The sequence below is a fragment of the Scleropages formosus genome, chromosome 4 (genome assembly GCF_900964775.1).
Source record: "Scleropages formosus chromosome 4, fSclFor1.1, whole genome shotgun sequence".
Taxonomy (NCBI): domain Eukaryota; kingdom Metazoa; phylum Chordata; class Actinopteri; order Osteoglossiformes; family Osteoglossidae; genus Scleropages; species Scleropages formosus.
Genome location: NC_041809.1, coordinates 36,708,126 through 36,730,620, shown reverse-complemented (window position 1 = coordinate 36,730,620; position 22,495 = coordinate 36,708,126). Strand labels below are relative to the sequence as shown.

General features: G+C 45.4%; 1 protein-coding gene across 1 annotated transcript in view; it reads right to left on the bottom strand.

Annotated features, from left to right (window-relative positions):
- LOC108934142 (neurexin-2-like) overlaps window positions 1–19,711 on the bottom strand; it is a 91,693-nt gene extending 71,982 nt beyond the window's left edge. The window contains exons 1-2 of the mRNA XM_029251120.1: window positions 19,640–19,711; window positions 1,787–3,104 (exon numbers count right to left, since the gene is read on the bottom strand). Coding sequence (XP_029106953.1) covers window positions 1,787–2,501 — 715 coding nt within the window. The 5' untranslated portion in view covers window positions 2,502–3,104; window positions 19,640–19,711. The remainder of the gene's footprint in view (window positions 1–1,786; window positions 3,105–19,639) is intronic.
- Window positions 19,712–22,495: the final 2,784 nt, after the last annotated feature.

The following is a 22,495-nucleotide window of genomic DNA, read 5'->3' as shown; positions in this document are numbered from 1 at the left end:
ACCTTTGCTGAAAAATAAAAAAAGAAAAATCCAGGTATCGTAATTTCGCACAAGAGCCAAATCATTACCTGGTCACTGGCATTTTCTCTCCATTCAAAATTGTTCTCATGTCATTCCAGAAAATGGGTATCTTACTGAAAAAAGCATTAATGCAACAGACAATTCATCGCTTATTCTATAGCGCTGCAGCAATAAGCAATTTTATAAATCATTTAAGTGCTTATGCTACGCACATATGGCTTTTTTTCGCCAAACTGTAGCTGGATATGACAGTTTAGATAAAGCTTTCTCGATTGTCACTGCTGTTACCTTTGGAGCCGCTTTCTCTATTTAAAAGTGATCACATTCACAATGTGTAATCGAAATACAGATGTTCCTCGACTAACGATGGGGTTACGTCCCGATAAATCCATCGTAAGTCGAAAAATCCTAAGTAGAGAAAGAATACAGTACCGCACCTACCGAACATCATAGCCTGGCCTGGCCTAGCCTACCTTAAACGTGTTCAGAACACTTACCATAGCCTTTAGCAGGAGACACACACACGGGTGTTTAGTAGACATGGTGGGATGCGAAAACACAAAATAAAAAAAAGCTTTCAACACAGCATCGGTTGTTTACACTTGTTGGCGTGAACGGTACAGAGACTGCGAGCGCGGCTCAGTGGATGCTGCGGCTCGTTGCCATCGCCCAGCATCGGGAGAGAGTGTCGTATGTCACAGATTGAAATTCAGAACTGGAGGTACGGATTCTACCGAACGCGTATCGCTATCGTACCATCGTAACTTTGAAAAATCGTAAATTGAACGATCGTAAGTAAAGGAGCATCTGTAGTGTTTTTTAGCCAACTAATCAAGAGAACGCCATAAGTCAGACCAAGCCTGAGGAGTTTGAGACCGATTAACCTCCCTGTTTGTGCCGCTGTGCATCATTAATAAAGCTGCGCAGTGATGCAACAAGCTGTTATAATCCAAAAAATCCCAAGTTAAGTAGGCTATATGGACTCTTTGTGCAAGATTTTAAATGTTACATGCATTAAATGCATTAAAATGAGATGTGAGGGTGATGAAAAAAGGATGCATAATGAGTCCTTCTGAACGAAGCATTTTAAGAGACAGCACTGAAAGGCCTTTCCATTGTGCGTTCAAAGCAGTAAAATCCTTCTCTCCGATGAACCTTAGACATTACTGGGAAATTAAAGGCAACTTAAAACAATATAATGGCGGCTACTCCCTGAAACACCACAGTCAAAACTTAGACTTTGCCTCTCTTTCCATTTAATTTATTACCAGGTGGCAACATCGTATGATGTGAATGGCATTTAATAGCCAAGGTACCCAATTCAGGTTTTGCAAACTGCTACTTGGATTTTAGAGTTGCTCGTACTTTAGCTTATTCCTTTTTCTGTGCACCTTGCCAGGTTTGATTCGAAAGAAAAGAAAAGGTTATCTGCTCCAGTACAAAACCAGGTGACAGCCTACAAAATTTCCCCTTCAGCTTTTCCCCCTCTTACTGTTTCTGTAATCTTTCAGAAGAAGCGAGGTAAGGGAGGTTCCATTTCATCCACAAAGTCTTACTTGCACAACAATAGCCTTCTCAAGCTCCTCTACCTCTTCCGTAGGTTAAAAACAGCACGCGCGGGGTACTGCTAAAAATCTCTGACATACCTTCCTAAGATATGTGGGACGCATCGGTTACAGAACGGGAGCTGTAGGCTTGAAGAACCGAAAGCCAGTTTCACATCTTGCACACTTAGCATGCTGGTGTGTCTGAGCTTCCCGCTTACCTTCATTGCAGTATTTGCCCTTGTAGCGGGTGAGGCTGCAGTCGCAGTGCACCTCTCCATGCTGGATGGAGCAGAGCCCCCCGTTGAGGCACGGGTTCTGCTTGGCGCACAGGTACTCCAGATCGCTCTGAATGCCCTGGCTGTTGAGAAGGGTGGGTGGTGTTTCCCCCAGCTTCAGGTTGGCAATGAGGCCTTGGAAGGGCGGCTCATACTTGACAGTGCTGGAAGTGAGGGCAGAGAGGCGGACGTCCGGAGGGATCCCTCCCACAAAGAGGTCGCTCACAACAGCCATCTCACGCCGCTTGGACTTGACCTCAGCCACTTTGGCCTCGCTGTCCACCACCAGCATGGTTTCACGGTAGTTGCGGGTGAGCAGGACCATGTGCCAGCGCTCGTCATTGACGGGCGTCTCCATATGAAGCACAGCGGGCTCGGCGCAGTGGATGGCGAAGCGTAGCTGAAGACGTCCGTCAGCAATCAGGAGCTCCAGGAAGTCACAGTTGCCGCCGTCGTCAAGGTACAGCACCAGGGCCCTGCTAATATTGGTCTTCAGACTGAAGCTGAGCTCCCCTCCTGAGCCTGCCTCCCATCGCCCATATCGTGCCCACTGTCCAGGGGCTCCTCCGAACTCCAGTGCTGTGGCCAACACCAACAGCCCCACCAGGACCAGGACCACCACTGGCTTCCCTGCAGCTGATATGAACTTCCGGGTCATTTTCCAATCCCGTCGTGCTCCTTTTTCTACTCTGTCTGTTTGGTTTCAATCCAACTCTGGTGGCACAAGTAGTTTTTTTTTTTTTTTTTTCCCCGATTTAACTGATTATAATATCTGACCTCATAAGTATGAACCCAACTGGAATAGCAGGAGGAGCTGGCCTTGGAAAATTGTGTGAAATAAATAGCTGCTTGGACTTTTTTTGCTCTATCCTCCTGATTCTCTCCTTAACCTCTCCATTGGGTGGAATAAACTTCAGCGTAGACAGATAGCTCAGGGTCTCAGTTTTTCACTCCTTATAATCCAGATAAGATTCTTGATCCAATTTTATTGATAGTTGCTACAATCCCAGTAAAATTTCTTCTGATTCTATAATAACCGGTGTGTTTCCTTCTGACGAGATAGCAATGTCCTCAGACAAAATACAGAGTGTGTCCTGGCCAACTGCTGTGTGGGAGATGACCAGTAAGGTACATTGTCCAGTGTTTCCTGGTCCTCGGAAGTCACAGGTTAGCCTTAAGCAGTGACCCCTCCACTTTTAAAGAATCAGCCTACGGTAAAGCAGGAACAGGTGTGAAGTCCCCCATGCTCTCTGGTCTGGTTCTGCAAGACAAAAAAGAACAATTAAAGGAATAAAGAAACTGCATTCCTCCTGTCTGTGCTGCAAAACATAACTTCAAACTAAAGGCAAAACCATTTCATGTCCTGTGAGCAAAAGGATGTGGTTCTATGAAACACAATACATGCAGAAGAGCTGTTCTGAGGTTCTGGGACAAGTTCTACACTGTGTCCTGTAAAGTAAAAGCATTATTGTCATGAAGGGGCTTCAGAAGCATCCTTAGCGAAGAGAACCGCTGCCAAGTGAGAGATTCCCTAGTATGAGTGAATCGATGCCTCACTCTCTCATGCAAACCCAGAGGGGGAAGTAAAAATTCAACACATTTTTCATTCCAAGAGTTACGGCTGTTTCAAAACACTGATAATAGTTTTCATGGAATCCTTTTGAAATCCACCCAATAATAAATCTGAATCCATTTTGCCTCATGAATAGCAAAACGAACGGTGTGTGACAAGGCGAGGGGTATTTATGCAAGAGTGTAACAGCAAGTTTCGGTAACAAAAGACAAATGGCATGTTCGCTCAAATCAAAAGTTCTGTACTTTTCCAATGAGAAAAATCTCTGTTATCTTCCCTTTTGCCATCTGTCTTCTATGACTGTGTGTATGAGGTTCAGATTGCAGGCTGACTGTCTGCAAATCACTGGATGCACTGACACACACCAGGACGTCCAAAAAGACCTGTGAATGTCATAACACATTCAGTCAAGTTAATCTGAGGCATGTAGCTCATTTTAGGTAATGTAAACCATCCTGAATATCATTATGAACGGGTTTTTTTATGTTGTATTAGACCTCCAGAATTCCCTAACAACTGAAACAGTTCAATGATTTTCAATAAACAAAATCAATATCGACAACAGAAAAAATAACGTCTGAAACATTTTGGACCCATTGATGCCTCTGAACCTCATTAAGTCTTGATGAAGGGAGGTGTCCACTTGACAACCTCAATGAGATACCCATGTTGGTACCCTTTGCTTGTGTCGGTTGGGGGGGGAAGTTGAGCTTCTTGATCTCGAGTCACGGAGACGCAAGGCGGCAATGTTGGATGTTGTTCTCTGTAGTTTCATGGTGAGGTCGGTTGGACTGGGTCCTTGTCTAGAGCCGTCGTAATATAAACATGGGCTGTAACATCTTGTCCTGTGTGTCTTGAATGTATCAGGGAGTTGGAGAGAGTGTGACTGAGAGCAGAAGCAAGAGAGACATGGAAGTGACAGATGAGGCTACTTTCTCCTTCTCATTTATTTCACAAGGTGATACATTTTCATATCTTGCTAATTTTACACTATAAAAATACCTGACCAACAGTGTTCAGGACGGTTAACATTATCGAAAGTTAGCTACATGCCTCAGACTGAACCCATGTATTTTGACATTTCCAAGACCTTTTGGAGACGGCGGGGTGTATAAACGCACCCAATCATTTAAAAACAGCCGACTCTCAATCTTTACCTGTATGTGCACAGAATGAACTCAGCTTGTAACGATGCTGATCACTGTATTGGTGGCTACAATGGCCCCGCCGTATAACTGGCCACACAAAAGCTGGCTACATAAACCGGTAAGTCGCCTTCATAAAAAATTTATTAAAATGAATAAATGTACATTTATTGCTGAAGCAAAACAGTGGGATTTTGGAGCAGCCTGCTACTGGGTCTATATTTACACTCTTGCTCTTTTCCATCTATTAGCTGAACCAGTTGCAGAATCTGATCTAAGATATTATAGAAAAAGGAGCTGAAAACAATGAGGGGAAAAGAACTGCAGCATGTGGAAAAGGAAAAACCTGCTAGTACTAGGTGCAAAAGCGGACGTTTTATGTGTGTGAATGGTACCGAGTGACTTTTAAAATATCTGAATGTGAAATTGAGCCGCACTTTTATATATGGTGTCATTGTCAAAGTCACCACCTCACTAACAATACAACACAAGAGCAATGGGGTGTTATGGAAATTGGGGGTATCATACAGTACGGGACACTGACTCGGGACAGCTACCATGTCTTTCAGGATTTTTTTTTTCCAGCTGGGATGGAAACCTGATCACAAGATGGTCAAGGATGCATTCTGGAACCTCTCCAAAGAGAGTATACAGACAGCCAGGACTTCTGCTTACTGTGACAAAACAGCAACTAATACAGGAGGCAAAATTGTGCCAGGGGTTTATACAGAGAGAAACGTAGAAGACGTTCCTTTTGATGGCGATGTTATCAAATCTCGTGCAGCACAGCATACAGTCATTTACATTCCTGTAACACTCGTGCTGGATCGGGGCCTTGTCGTGACGGAAGGGCTTGCGTGATCTAGGGATCTCCAGAGCTATATCGTCGGGAGCAGTATGCCCCTGGTAGGGTTTCCCATGGCAACTAGGTCTGGAGTGAAGATCCAGACAGAGACGATCTGAAAAACCCCTATTGCGAACGTGAACAAGACAACATTTAGCCGGTATAGGGTCACCCGGACCTACCCTGGAGCCAGGCCTGGGGGTAGTGTTCCTAGGCGAGCGCCTGGGGCCAGGCAGCCCAAGTAACCCGGCCAGGCTCAGCCCGAAAAAGCAATGTGCGGGGGCTATGTGGGCCCACCACCCATAAGGTGCAACATGGGGGTCAGGTGCAATGCCCTTTCCGTGTGCCACCGCGACCCTAGAAGGACTAAGCAGTCAAGAAAATGGATGGATGGCATTCCTGTAACACCCTGTAACAGCCCATACTTTCACTCCAGTTGGTGGAAAGTGTTTTTTTCTATTTAGTGTGTTGCATTAAGAGGGGGGCGCGGTGGCGCCGTGGGTTTGGCCGGGTCCTGTTCTCTGGTGGGTCTGGGGTTCGAGTCTTGCTTGGGGTGCCTTGTGACGGACTGGCATCCCGTCCTGGGTGCGTCCCCTCCCCCTCCAGCCATGCGCCCTGTGTTGCCGGGTTAGGCTCGGGCTCCCCGCAGCCACGTATGGGACAAGCGGACTCTGCCAATGTGTGTGTGATGTGTTGCACTATTATTATTATAATATTGTGTAGGATAATTAAATTTACTGGAAGTACTCAGTGGCGTGCAGGAGGATAGAACACAGGCCACACTTTGGGAGGAAGTGGTGTGGATAACGAAGGTCCATCGTAAATAGAGAGACCTGGACGTTGGGGCAAAGCAAGGCCGTGTTTGTTGTCATGGTCAGTGCTGTACTGGGTACACTGCTGTTCCCATCAGTACTCATCGGTACTTCTGAAATTAAAACCCTACCTAAGTCCACCTTTTGCTGCCTCAAACCTGGTCCCTACCCAGATCAGGGACACAGAGATGTGTGATGCAGTACGTTCGAACAGTTAAGAAAACATTTACTCATTGTTGTCTTTATGTTTTACTGTACACTCCAAAGTTGCATGACTTTTAAGCAATAATTGTAAGTTTCCCTGGTGTATGATGTCGGCCACTCTTAGCAACTGTTTCCCAGGGGTTTCCAGGCTACAGTATTGATTAGAATTGTTACTGATCAATTGCCTCCAAGGGAAATTTACTGAGACCTCAGTCTTCAGCACTGCATGTTTATATTGTCACAGCGCACAGTGTCACATGTGTACATATTGCGTTGTTGCGTGGCTTGCAAAAAACAATCATGTCACTAGTACACATAATGTTTTTAATGGAGGAAGGTCATTGAAAGAATTCATGGATAACCTTTGTAGTCAAATTCCTTTAACATCCCATGTCTCAGAAAAGAACACGAGAGCCTTTCCCTGGTTTACGCTTTTATCATTGATTGCAACTCACTGGTCAGCCATAGAGTTCACTGCAACTGACCACACTGTATATAGTTTTCACCTTCTGAAGGTCATGTTACTTCATTTAGCAGATGCTTTTGTCCAAAGTAACTTCCAATGAACTCTATGTAGTGTTATCAGCCCACACTCCTTATTCACCAGGGTAACTTACACTGCTAGATACACTACTTACACTGGGTCACTCATCCATACATCAGTGGAACACACACACACACACACACACACACACACACACACACACTCTATGGGGGAATCTAAACAGGATGTCTTTGGAGTATGGGAGGAAACCAGAGCACCTGGATGAAACCCACGCAGAGGACATGCAAACTCCACACAGAGTGAGCGGGGATCGAACCCATGTCCTTTTGCTCCACCCAGGCACTGTGAGACATCAGCACTACTCACTGTATCACCGTGCCACCCGAAGTACTGAGGTGCTAAACAAAGTGCTAAAACATCTCACCTGTTACATATTGTTATTTGTGCAACACCTTGTCAATGAATTTCAAGGAATCATTCTGGAAAAAATGGGTGTTCTAGAAACACTTTTCGGATACAGAGCTGGAGTGAGACCTTCCACCAAGGACTAACGGCACATTCCAGAATGCCCTCCAAGTAGGAAAGGTACAGCCAAGCACGTTCCAAGAAACATGCAAAGCTGCATCTCACCCAGCAAGGCCCAAGCCATAAATCTCATCTCCTAGGAGGAAAAACACTGGTTCATCTGTCAACTCGGAGCTGACGCGGTGTGTTAATTAACCATGATCTCTCATAGAGCCATTTATATTCTTCACTGTGGAGGTGCCAAGATTTTGTAAAAGTGACTCTTTTTAGTGACAAAGAGGAACATTGGGAGACGGCGGGCATCAATGAACCGCCTCCATTGCAAACTGCAAATTGTGACGCTAAATTTTGCAATTCTTTACTCAAATTTAGATACACTTACTTAATGTGTGATTTTATTTTCACTCTGAATGATGCTCTGACAGACCTGTTGTGTTGTGGCTTTACTAAAAATGCAGAACGATCCTGCCAAGGTGCTGGAGTTGAAAAATGTATTGGTTCATGGGACAACAGCACGGAGACGCGGGATTTCTGGAATCATTAGTCTTTATTCTGCAACTCTGAAGCATGGTATCTGGGTGTGTGTTAATGGTGTCTGTGCCAGGTTGGCACGGCTGCCATCATTTACATTTATTCATGATGCTTTTCTCCAAAAGGACGTCCAATGATCAGCTACTTACAAATATTTCCCCATTTATACAGCTGGGTAATTTTACTGGAGGTATTTAGAGGAAGTACCTCGCTCAAGGGTACCACAGAGATTCGAACTAGTGACCTTTAGTTTGAAAGGCAGCAGCAGGTGGGGGCAGCTGGTAGCAGGTATGGATTTTGGCATGTGTCTGATATTCCATTTACAGTAACAGTAATGCATTAGGCTCCCCTTCTCGATGACTGAATATGTATGTGTGTGTGTGTGTGTGTGTGTGTGTGTGTGTGTGTGCATGTGTGTGTGCGCGCTCTCTGTCTTCCCATGTGCCAGCAAAGGGTTTGATGGAAATCTCACACAAGGTTTATTAACTAATATTAAAAATGAGAGGAAAGCAATCAAGTAAAATAGCTCATTACTTATTCTTAATTCTATGTATTAGCCTTTGTAAGTGATTTATAAATGTTTTACTTAAAAAAAAGACAACATTCTGAATGATACTGATTATCCATCTTAACGAATATACATCATCCCTGCAATTCAAAGAAAAATGGCGTAATTAAAGACCAGCCAATCAGCATCGTGCATTTAACAACAATCACAGCATACAAATCCACCATGGTTGCATTACAAAAAAATGGCAATTTTTCATCCGACTGATGTCTCACTGAGAAATACCTTCCAGTGCACAGCATCACTGTGCCATCAAACACGGCGCGGAAAGGCACACAAAGTGGGGTGACTAGGTGGGGAATTGGAAAAGAAAGGTCCCTTCAGAGGGTGAAATCCACACAATCACTCGGGGCACAAATGAGTCCCTCTCCATCATGCCAGTGACAGGATTTGTACAGGGTGTTGCATTTGCCTCCTTCAGGTTCTCATTACTTGAGCAGTGAAACCATTAAGGTCTTACAGAATGACTGAATGGGGCGTTTAAGGTGCGACCAACAATGGAGAAGCAATTGCTATATTAATAGAAAGCACAAAAAATGTACATAACCTGTAGAGTGATTGCGTCTCCAAATCCATCTGTATAGCAGCAAAGGCCCGCTGTGATTTGGGGGCCTTCAAAACACTTTCTAAATCCCAGTCAGTGCCCAAAAAACTGAATTCACACTGGGCCATAATGCATTATGAAGGAGCGAAAAGAGATTTTCCTTCGGATCAAGAAAAACGTCTTCCGTATGACTCTACATGGCTGGGAATCACATGCCGAACACAGTACCGAAGTTTTTAATAAAAGATACGTAGAATAATATTAATAGCCCTGCACCAGCTAACAGATACATTTCATCATTCTCCCTCGATTCTCACGGTCATGAATTCTTTGAATATTTACACTTGAGTGTTTGTGTCTTGGAGTCTTTCACTTTACATTTAATCGCAATGTGCTGAGCAGGATGAGTAAGATTTTTTAATGTCCCGCAAACTGAAAATTACATACGCACATTTTCTTCGCCTTTAGGAGTTAACGCTTTCGATCCGTGGCACCCCGCTGTCATTCATCAAATATTATACCCTAATAAATCATCTGTTGGAAAAATTATGTGTTTTATGTAACCATCTGATAAAACCTGTTTCAATAAGGATGTTGTTCTTTTACCCTTTCGATTCCTGGAGACTGGCTAAAAAAAAAATTCTTCTGGGAAAAAAAAATAGTTCACATAAAACTAAATCAATATGACAGAATGAGAATTCATGGACAATTTGCACAGTTTAGCGCAAACAAGACTTTACAGTTAATCTTTGGAAGTAATATTTATGTTAATGATGGTGACGTGATCCCAAAATGCAGAATTAATTCCAACTTGACAAAAATCAAGTCAACAAAGAATGGCACGGCCCCGTGTGGGTGGGCGAAGGTGACCGAATCAAAGATCGCTGTATTCATGCTCGCATAATCATACCGGATGACGGCTTAATTTATATGCCTCTTTGCATTAATTGCAATAATGGCTCGGCCATTAAGGATAAGGAGTCTCATTCCTTTCAAAGCACTTGGAACTGTACTGGAGTTCTTTCAGGGGCTGGAAAGAGAGCTGGAGGACAGAAGATATTCAGAAAAAAGAGCAACAGCATCAACGTGGAAAGTGCTGTAGCAGGCAGTCGGGACAAATACGAGGCATACAAATATCCCTCATGGAGATGTCAAAGCACTGCAGGTAATAGCAACACACACACACACACACACACACACACACTCACACACACAAAGACTGGCACAAAAGTGCACACACAAGCACGCTGTCACACACAGGGCCTCTTCCGTAAACTTAAATCGACGTCAGCAGCGTGTCAAAAAGCTGCTCGAACACTGAGGAAACACACATTTCGCTGAGATTTCGGAACCATTCCAACAGCTCCACGTTCCAGCTGAGTTATCGCATTCAGGTTGAAAACGGCTCGGGATTTCAGGCAAAACAAGCGACTGCTACACATGTGCCACGAAGTCTTTTTGTCTCCATCGAGTCTCCCCCCCATCGGTGCACAAGACCGAGAACACGTGCAGAACGAACGATTGCCCAGGAAACAGAGTGCGAGGCAATTCCGATAAAATTGTCTGGAGTAAATGACACTCGATTACCATCTTAAATATACTGTCAAAAAGCAATTTGTCTCTCATATGCCCGCAGCCTGAAATTTGCATGTTATTAAGTCAGGATATCATTTACGTCTTCGATTCTTTACCTCCCATCTACCCTGGACATCCCCTTGGTTTACCCACATTGCCACGAGTGTGTACGTTACCTCTGCTTTGCATCAAGACACACAACTGATTGGCGCGTTAATGAAGGCTGCATTCCGTGACCGTTTTTAATCGGCAGCAATCGCTTTGCATACCAAATGCATTCCAGTGCTTGTTTCCCAATAATTAACTACAGAAAAATTAAAATGGTACCTATTCATAATTGGATCAGACTGCTCAAGTGGAAGATGCGCTAATAATAAGGAAAGAAAAAACAGAATAATGTCACTTTTAATTAATGTATAGCACAGAATAACACATTAGGCATATATCCATATGATACTGTTACATAAATGCGCGTCTCCAGTGCCGCTTCACTCTTGCTTTTTACATTCAGGTCATCTTGCTATTAGTGCTGTTTTTTTTTTTTTTTTTAAAATAAGTGTAACTTTAAAGAGTGAAATGTTTAAAATATTGAAACATTACTGATGCCGATAATGGGTTGGACCGCAGTCCTGCTCTCCGGTGGGTCTGGGGTTCAAGTCCCGCTTGGGGTGCCTTGTGGCGGACTGGCGTCCCGTCCTGGGTGTGTCCCCTTCCCCCTCTGGCCTTACGCCCTGTGTTGCCGGGTAGGCTCCGGTTCCCCGTGACCCCGTAAGGGACAAGCGGTTCTGAAAATGTGTGTGTGTGTGTGATGCCGATAATATCAGTTGGTATCGATCATCTCAAAATGTGGACTTGTGTCAAATCTGACACACAGGCAATGAAATGGAAATGTGTATGAAGAGAGAAGTTTGCATTTCCCTCCAAAATGGAAAGCACTTCAGTCCTCTAGAAAGGAAAAAAGAACATCATCATCCGTTGTGTAAAACCTTTAAGGTTGCATGTTTGGGTCAGGTCATCTGATATGCTTTCCCCAGGCTTAATCACTGAAAATGTGCTAATGAATTGTTCAACTGAGCTCCTTTAATCCGTCTTGTAACCAGGTATTAGTTTTACACCCGTCACGTCTCCGAAGAGCTCAAATTCCGTTAGTCCAAGGGAGGCAAAGAGGAATCCTCGCGAGGAAAATCTTCCGTGGATACCAGTCTTCTGTGAAACTAATTGTTTAAAAGAGAGCTCCATCAAGGATCACTGTCAAGAGACAGCCGCCCATCCTTTAATTACCGCTCAGCTTTGACACTGAGGAAGTCTTCACATGCAGAAAAAAAACTCTCATTTATTTAGCAGATGCTTTCGTCCAAAGTGACTTCCGATGAACTCTATATAAGTGTTACCAGCCCACACACCTTATTCACCGCAGTTAATTACACTGCGAGATACATTATTTACATTGGGTCACTCATCCATACATTAGTGGAACACACACACACACACACACAATGGGTGAACCCGAAAAGCATATCTCTGGAGTGTTGGAGGAAACCCAGAGAGACACAGCAAGAACATGTAAACTCCACACAGACTAAGTGAGGATCAAACCCATGTTCTCTCACACCACCCAGGGGGTGGGAGACAGCAGCGCTACTCACTGTGCTGCCGTGCCACACGCTGCCCAAGTTCTGATTTTTTTACAGTACAACATGAAAGCACATACAGATAAGCAAGTATTCATTTTTTGCTGACGTGAACTGTTTTCTTACATCTCTGAGCTGCTTCAACCCCAAGTCAGCCTCATATTTTCACAGTCGATACACACTGGCCATAGGCAGTGGACTCTTTCTTATATTCACGGAGAAAAGGAACTTCAAAGCATCCTCATCATATGAACCAGCGCTGCCAATGCATTGAGACACTTGTCATATTGTTTAACACACGATTAACTGACAGATGAGTCCTTGAGTCTTTCGGAGGAGTCGTACCTACTTACTAGCAACCACCTTTGAACAACATACTAAGGAAAACAGGACAAATAAATATTGAAGACCCCGACAACATGGAGGTTTCTAACTGGTTTAATCTGTCTTGCTTGTTTTCGAAAACCAGCACTGCATGAATTTCAATTTAGATCCAATCATGTGGCAATAGAACGCGGGCTTCGTTTCGTTCCCTGTAATCAGAATTTACCGTGGGCATGCGGCATTTACGCTACCGCAGTCAATCGCTCGCCATGGCAACGCCTCCCTCTGATTGCATGAAACAAAACGCAGAGGTGTCGGCGCAGTGTTGCTCAGAGGTTCACAATGAGGGACCTTTAATAAAGTGAGAATTTTCTGGCATCGGAAAACCTCGCGAGTCAGACGCGCGCTTCCGTCTCGGTGAAAGGCTCCGAATCTTGTGGCTGAGTGGGCCTCGCGTCCTTGGCGTGTGCCTCGACAGCCAGGCCTTACAGAGTCTGCTGTTGTGGGGGCGCGAGTCGCATGTCGGCATGCGCCGGAGACTGAGGCTGAGGCCTACCGAACAGCGGTAAAAGAATGACAGGTAAAAGGGAGCAGCGGTCGCCCATCGCCAGCCTTCAGCACTGCACGGTGGCTGAGTGGGAAGGCTTACGAATTAAACATGTACTACCTCGGTGGGTGTCAAAAGCTTTTCACGTTACCGCACACTCTTGACGGCCATTCTGCCTTGATGGCTGCTCATACTTGATAGTCGGGTTATTCGGCGTACGGCATCGATCTCATTTCGGTTGTTACAAAGGGTTTTCACTGATTCACACTCATCACTTTACTCCCTGACATGGGATCTATGGTGACACAGCGGCGTTTAGAGCAGCCAAATCACAGCAGCTGAGACACGCCGGTGTATCGTGAGCGTTTCGTTCGAGTACCCTCCCCACTTTTTCCAGTCGTTTTTGACGTTGGTACCTCTTCTCAACGGTCCTTACTTTTGACCCTATCGTAAGGTCAACTCAAGATTAAGTATGCAGTAAGTACAAATTTCAAGTCTTAGCCGTTTGGCGGAAGACCAGACGCTTTTAAGGACAACTATCCATGGAGTCACCATGAGTCGACATCGACTCGACGGAACCCAACAACAACAACACACGCACACAGATGAGGACTGTAGAATACATGCATATCATGTATCAGGTATACAGATGTGTCTATAGTACTGCTACAGCTCCTGTGCTGTACATGTACATGATGTATATTCAGTGATCCCCCTTTATCCGTGGATTTGCTTTCCGCGGAGGACCGCGCTCTAAAAATATTAAATGGAAAATTCCAGAAATAAACAATTGATAAGTTTTAAATTCTGTACACTTCTGAGTAGCATGATGAAATGTCGTACCGTTCCACCCAGGACGTGAATCATCCCTTTGTCCAGCGTATCCACGCTGCATCCGCTACCCGCCCGTTATTCATTTAGTTGCGTCTTGGTTATCAGATCAGCTGTCGCGGTATCGCAGTGCTTATATTTTTCCTTTTTTTTTTTTTTTAAAACAGTACATATAGGGTTCGGTACTATCCGTAATTTCAGGCATCCACTGGGGGTCTTGGAACATAGGATGGGGGGGGACTGTATCCCTAATACATGGAGTCAATGCACAGCACCAGCATGTACAGATATCACATACACAAACGCTAATTGTGGACGTTCTTTCGGAATTTGGAACGGTACCGCGTTGCCTCGAGCGGCATCAATGGTCTCCGAGAGCGGAGCGGTCCGGTGTCGACGACTGTGTTGGATGGAGGGGAAAGGGCGCACATGAAATTCTATACCGCAATTAATTTCCCCTTCTCCACAACGACTCATGCTCAGCACGAGATGACTGGATATTATCATCTGCACTGTTACCCCTGCACTATAATCTAGAAGCAAGCGAGGGCCACTGAAAGCAGAGACCCCCTTTAATTATCCTCATATTTAAAGCCAGACTTTAATTAACATATTTACATTCAATCAGGGAGCATGATTCTGCAAGATAATCAGCCCTTTCCGCATCTCCTTTTAATTAGGCAAATCAAATTCAGCGTGATTAAAAAAAGGCAGTTCCCCCCCCCCCCCCCCCCCTCGATCGCCCACCCGCCCACCACAAACCAACCGCATGACACTAAGCGCCATTGAAATGTACTCTTTCTGCTCGCCGATGGAGCTCTGCAAGAATGCGAAAGCAAACTGTGGTTTCCCCGGCCGGAGCTGCTGTACGCAGTCCAAAGCGCAGTCACAGCTTCGCTCCAGCTGCCAGGGAGAACAGACAGAATGAGGGTCTGTTGTGCACACTTGCTTCTCCCACGAGTGTGAACTGGGAAGGCCCAGTTCGCATTTAACCCCTAATCAAAGCTAACTGGTCGAAACAAAGTGGCACCAGCACGGCTCCAACAAATTCAGGCCACGCGCACCAGTCTGTGCTCTAGGAGGTTGTGAAAACTTTTTCTGTTGACTGCGTTGGGGGAAAAAGGAAAAAAAAAGGAACTGCAGCGGCGCAAATTGTCCAGCGGCGCATTTCTTTCTTTTTGTCTCAAGGTCAGTCGATCCAAGGGAGCCTGCTGGGCGGAGATACGTTGGCCTCGCGACAGCTGGAGCCGCGAAAGCAGAGCACAATGAAGAAAAGGGAAAAATCTGCCCACCCACACCTGCCCGCTTGGTGGTACCTCCAATGAAAGGTAAAATGGAGGTTCTCGGTTCTGGCCCCATTGTGGTGGAACGACCTCCCCCTGTCACTCAGAACTGCTGAATCTCTGTCCACATTTAAAAAGGGTCTTAAACTCACCTCTTCCAGACTCACTTTGCCCATCATCTCTTAAGGTCATGTAAGGTGTAAATGTTCATGCACCGTAACTTTAAGATGATGCCAGATAAACCTTTACACAGCTACTTCTGTAATGTAACGTAAAAGTTTATATGTATCTCAAAAAAAAATGATCAGGAATCCTCGATATTGTGGTAAAGTTTTATGCAGCTACTCGAGTGATGATCGTTGGTTCATATGGTGGAAGGAAACAAATTAAGTGCGCTTAAGAATCACACGTCTGCATCTAAGTGTCTCTTCCTGCTCATGTAACGAACACACTATTCTCTATGAGATGTTCGTCGCTTTGGAGAAAAGTTTCTGATAAATGAATACATGTACATGTAAAAGCGAAACGGGGGGGGGGGGGAGGGCAGTGCCGAATGCCAGTCCAAATGAAGGCGCCGACTTCTCCTCACACAGATGGGAGAACACAAGCAGCAGCAGCTGAGACGCAGAGGCAGAGCGAGAGATGCATTACGAGGGGTGTGCGGCGCTGGGGCAACTGACAAGGGGATAATGGGAGAGATCTTTCATGGGAAAAAAGAGTCACTTACATTCAATTCAATTTTTAAAAGTGGGCTCTGCACAAGGCAGGAGCACAAAAGGATTCATTATTGGAATATCTGCGATGAAAGCCGGGCAACTCAGGGCCTTTGAATGGGGGATCTGAAAGCCAACAGAATTCAATAATTCCCGGACCGCTCGCAGGAATGCTAATGTTTTATTAAGGACGCCAGAGAACGCGGATTAATAATGGTCACCGTGCACAGCGGCTCTAAGTGTTGTCCTGATAATTTCGAAAAAAATCAACACAATCTAATTAACATTGGTATCAAAGGCACAACTGGCTGCTGTATTGATCCTCCTGGGGTATTAATTGATCCAGCTGGAATGCAAATGTGGCGCAAGCGCTGCTGAAAAACACGGACATTAATGCGGAAGGTGGCTGTTCGCGCACAAGGCACCGCAGCTTCCCAGAACAGGCCGGAAACGTTCATTTATTCCGGGCAAGAAAGGTGGAATCGACAACGTGCGGGGTTACCCGCGATGCCTTTCTGCATCCTAACAGAGACCATCAGCGTTTTCGTAATCCGACCCAGCGTCCTTAACTCGGGTCAAACGCTCTTGCCGAAATCCCACGCGCGTGCGGTCTTCGCGTACGTTTGTGACATTGCGCTTGCATGCACCCGCGTGTGTGACTATTTGCGCGGGAGCTCTTTTCACATTTATTTATGACTTTCTGGGGGCTGCGACCCCGACGAGGACAAGTTGTCAACCGAAGCGAGCGAGTGACGTTCCGAGGCCTGGGAAGATCTGTGTCTCGGTCGACCTTGGTCGGGTGGCACAGCGGTAACGTGCACCAGGGTGCTCAGAGCATTGCACCTTTAACCCCTGCAGCCCGCTCGTGAGGGCAGGCGTGAGGGCAGGCGGGTGGGCGCTGCGGCTCCGACACTCTGGCATAAGCGGCGGCTGCGCGGTGGGTGAGCGGTGGGCCAGATTAAAAATGTACACTCCCGCCGGAGCTGCTGTAGCGGCGAGCGTCCTCATTCGTCACCTGTCACCTCCGGACACCCAAGGGAGCGCACTGCGGGTCAGAGCGGAGTGAGGAGGATGAGAGGAGAGGAGGGGGCCACGGTCGACCAGCGGTCGAACGCAGTGCCTGCACTGCTGTATAGCTGTGCGACTTTGACCCAGCGCACAACCGCTGCTTGTGCAGATACATTCGTATATTTGCTCACAGCCAGAGTTTCCTGTCTTGCTCTTTCCAGGCGCTGGAGCTACAGATTACATTTCGATACCTGTTTGTACCGTAGTAGTTTACACTTATTGCGAATTCCTCGTATAAAATACCCAGCTCTGTAAAAGAGTCGCACACACTTTCGCTCCGCTGCCCTCCTACTGCTGCGCATTTCTGTTCTTGTGCAGTGGCGTATTCTGGGTCTAATTGGCTCGTGAGTTAAATCATGAGATTGTCTCGTTACTGTTATTACAATTATTGTTGAAGCTTTTGTACCCATGCAGAAAATATTGCGCAACATGAAATTGCACGTAAATCAAAGTCAGTCACAGCAGGGCAGCAGGTAGCAGGGCGCTTAAGCAGACATCCAGAGTCCCTGGTGCAGTTCTGTCATAATAACTTTGGGAAAATGACTTTTTACAATTTCTTACAGTTATTTTTCACCTGATCTAAACTGCTAAGTGACTCTGGATAAAGGCGCACAAGAACAAAATAATAACAGTAGGAACAGCAACGTTTAAAAAATGTTATTAGCTATTAGTCACATGGGAGAGCGAAGGATTGTTTATCGTTTGCTCCCTACAACCGAACACACTCAACGTGAGGAAGCAGCTCAAAGTCTTGCAGAACAGTGCGGTGCAGGTCGGCGACGGCTCGGCCTCCTTTATTAAATTACAGGAAATTGCTCCTAAGCCTTTCGAAGCTGCCGAGACGATTGCCCTGGACATGTTCTTTTGACTAAGAGTTGAAAACTCGAAGGAGGTATTTATTTCTCGCCACTAACTGTGTTATCGCGACACCCTGTTTAACACTCAGTCATACACTAATCCTAATTGTCGAACCCGTGCGTTAATCCATGAGTGACCGGCGTTTCATAGCGCTGGTGTCGCGGGCTCCTCCCGGGAAGGAGCAGAACGTGTCTTTCGGGCGCTTCCGCCAACTCCTCTGTCCTTGCCTCACCTTGCAAGGCAAAGCAGCATGAGAGCGGAGAGCCGCCGGCGGATCGGGAGGAAATACACGGGGATCAGCAAAGGGATGAGTTATAGATGGACGCCTCCAGAAGGCGTAAGGATGTTGCCACCCTGGGAGAAAACAGTCTCCATTGCCGCTTAATAAGGGATCTTACAACGGTAACAGTTGTGTAAACAAAATTATACAGTATGCATAGACCAAAATTTTTCTTAAAATTAGGTTTTTTTTAAAAAAAAAGGGCAGTACATACAAACTTATAGCTTGGAGTTTTCTAACGAAATTCTTCGCAAAAACATAAATATTCTTTGTGAATGTGGATCCAAATTCTACGTTACATTCATCACAGGATACTGCGTATTTCACACGGTGCACATGGCTGTGTGTCTGTGAAGGCAAAAATATTTCATGGAGCAAATTAGAGAGAAATTCATAATTGCAGTTTATTTAAAAAAAACAAAAAAAAAAGCAGCGTTGGGCTACTTAAACCACAGGAAACTCGCAAGATTTTTACATTCTGTAGTTCTGTGCAGCAGGAAAATGCCCCAAAATCAACTTCACATTTCCTTCCATGAGAGAAAAACTGTTAAGGGCCTGAAACCCAAGGGCAATATTACTTTCTCTTGACAAACTAATTTTAGCAAGTCAAATCCACAAGTGATTTTTTCATGTAGATAAATACCAAATTTAGCGGGAAAGAAACAGAATTTCACAAGAAACACTCAAATAAAAGACTCAAGACAACTGACATGTTTTGAGCTCTACTGTGCAAAATACACACACACACACACATTTTCAGAACCGCTTGTCCCATACGGGGTCACGGGGAACCGGAGCCTACCCGGTAACACAGGGCGGAAGGCCGGAGGGGGAGGGGACACACCCAGGACGGGACGCCAGTCCGTCGCAAGGCACCCCAAGCGGGACTCGAACCCCAGACCCACCGGAGAGTAGGACTGCGGTCCAACCCACTGCGCCACTGCACCCCCCTGTGCAAAATAAAGGGAGGCAAAATTAGAGAGACACAGAGTGGACAGACAGTGAGCGGACAGGCACAGAGGACAGTGTTTTCTAGGAAAGTGTTGCTGACTGAACGGAAAACCGTTCTCAGCAAGTCCATCGCGCCGCTCTAGAAATCCGCTCCACTCTGTCCCTACAACAGATGCCAGGACTGAGACGCAGGGACTACATTAGAATATATATTAATCACTTGTGCCCAAAAGTGTGCTTCCAGCCACTGGTGTCTGCAGAGGCCAATTGAGGGGTTGCCACGCGCCCTGAACGTCCTGTTGATGCACATTCTCATTTCCCCCCAGATGCACAATATGCCCCCCGTCCCCACGGCCGGGACGCACTTGCGCGCGTTAAAACAGAAGGTCTGAAAACGGACGGATAGGGCCCAGTGAGGTCGCGAGAGTCCGGTAACTCCAGCGCGGTCGCGGCGCACCCGTTTGTCGCGCAGAAAATCACTGACCTGTCTGGAGCGTCGAAGCTGCCCTCCTTTTTGGCTGAGGCTGTCGGTTAAATTCTCCCCCCGAGGGGGAGGGGACAAGGGGCCAGCGGCTGCATCTCCCGGTAAACGAGGAAACGGCTCTGACGTCAACGGACAGGGACACGCAAACGGAGACGGACCCGCCGCTCTGTATTCGCAACATGCCTCGGCACTCTTAAGTGCTCTGTGCCTTTCTCAGCGGTGCATGATGGGCGTTGCTGAAAGCCTGCTGTAGGACACTATTGATTAGTGGCACACGGTAAATAATTGCACAGAAGGAAAACAAATCATCGGTCCGGCTCTTGCTGGCAATCGTTATTCATATATACTGTATAAAATAATATATCAATTATATAAATACACACACACATACTGTATATATATATATATATATATATATATTTTGCCAACCTTGTTAAATTGAAAATATGGGAAAAACTGGACAGAGCGGTCTGTATAGCTGCCAATCGATTGCCCTACTGTTTTCTAGGAAGTTGCGAGCAGTTTGTTGTTATAAATGACTACCAATTAAACCAAAATACTAGAGAGTGAAAAGCGGAAATGAGTGTGAAATGGGTATTGCGCCAAATAATTTTCACCCTCTTAAAGTGCAGCACTCAAGGCACCTTGGAAGTCATTTGCCAATCAGTTCACGTGTATAATGGCTTCAAAGTCATTTGCCAGTTCATTCATGCACACGATAACTTGGAACTCAGCTGCCGATACATTTATACACACGAAATAAGCTGGAAACCTCTGGCTCACAAATACAATTGCTGTACAGGCAATACGGCAAAAAGAAGTTCTGCAAGGATGGACACAAGGACCTAGAAGAAATGCACATTGGCAGCTGAGGAACAGCGGTGCGTTTGCAACGTGGCTCCCGTTTGTTTTCCTTGCGAGAGCAGGAATAACAGATCGACTCCAACCGGGCTCCACGCAAGAGGCCTTAAGTGCAGCTCCAGCATGGAGGATAGACATGTACCGGTATGATGAAGAGTAGCAGTAAAATAATCATTCCCACAGCAGAGCTTCAAATGTTGCATTTAGTTCATTGCTGCACATGTCATAAGTTCACTTAGCGCTGCCTAATATGTACCTCGATGCACAAGTGCTTTGTTCAAATCATGCAGTGGGAATAAAGCACTTCTCGGCAGTCCTCGGGTTACGAACGTCCGACTTACGTACAGCCCGTAGTTACGAACCACCCCTCGCCGTAAAGTCTATTATATTAAAAATTTGAGTTACATAGAATGATTCGGAATAACAAACGGCGATACTTTGCACCGAGCATCAAAACATTGCGCGTCTACAGCGGTTCGTCGGCTCATGACCACGAAGAAGGACAGACTTCCTCCTTTTCAGTCGGACCACGTTGCTGTTAACAGTGTCTCGTGTGTTATTGTACTTGGCTTTAATCTTTCTGTTTTTACCCTCGTAACCATGGTACCAAAGCGTAAATGTGACGCAAGTGATGGTGATGCATCCAGGAAAAGGAAAACGATCACAACCGAAACTAAAGTGGAAATAACAGAGCAACTGGAAAAAGGTGAAACGCCAACAAACATTGGAAAAGCAAACATTAAAGTGTCTTTAATGTTTTTTAGACCCCTCCCCACACACACACAAACACACACACACATTCTCTCTCCTCCTCCTCTTTTTCTATTATAAATACCGCAGTAACATTATTATTATTATTATTATTATTATTATTATTATTATTATTATTATTATTGTTATATTAAAGATGTTTTAGTGTATCTGGAAGTGCTTCTTTAATGTTGTTTATGCATACAAAGGTACTCGATATACTATATACTAAGACAAACATTTGACTAAGTGGCGTTGGACACGAACCGTACCGAACCGTTCCGACTTGCGTAGAAATTCGACTTAAAGACAGAGCGAGGAACGGAACTCGTTCGTAATCCGGCGACTGCGTGTAACCGCGTTTTAGGAGACGCACTCATCCGCACGCATCTGTGGACAATTTTCATACACAGTAGAATTTCAAGGATCGCCAGTGTCGGACACTTCGGAGCACGTGGCAGCGACTGGAACCTCCTGCAGCATCAATTTCAGCGGAAATAAACTGACAGGCTGACATTTTGCTGAATTTTTATATTTCGCACATGCAGCGGAGCCCGGAGAAAGAGCTCCGCAGTCCACATGCAGGCAGTCAGGTTGGGATATCCAAGTCCTACAGTTCATGGAGTTGAGTGTGAGGGAGACACACTCATGGGTGCACAAAGAAATACTCCCTCTTTTTCCCCTTCGAACACACACACACACAAAAGCAGAATTTATTCATACGGTATATCACAGCAGCAGCGATAAAGCCTACGGAGATAGCGCAGGCTTACACGCAGAGTCAGAGACAGTGACAATAAGTAATGGCATTTTATTCTGAAGAGCTGCAGCTTATGGGGTGCTGAATAGGGAGGCTGTGTGTGATTAATGATGTTGTAGCATGCAGGAGGGGAAAGAAAAGAGTACATCGCTGAGTTTGTTTAAAATGTGACACAAGGCAGGTAAAGAGGCTCTGGGGTTGAAGGTCGTCGGGATAATGTCCACCAGCCATGCCCACCTGAATCACTGTTGGACAATACTGTCCTTTCTTCAGTTTATATATATATTTTTTTCAATTTAAAGAAGAGAAAACATCATTGTGCCGCAAGTCGGGGTTTTAACTGACAAATACAACTGAAAAACGCAAGCGGCAGAGACATTATATCACACAAAAGAGCGTTCCTCAAAAGATAATGGAGAAAAATGTTATTATTCTTACAGAGTCAGTGGACTTAATGTATTCTAATTGAAGTGGAGACAACCTAA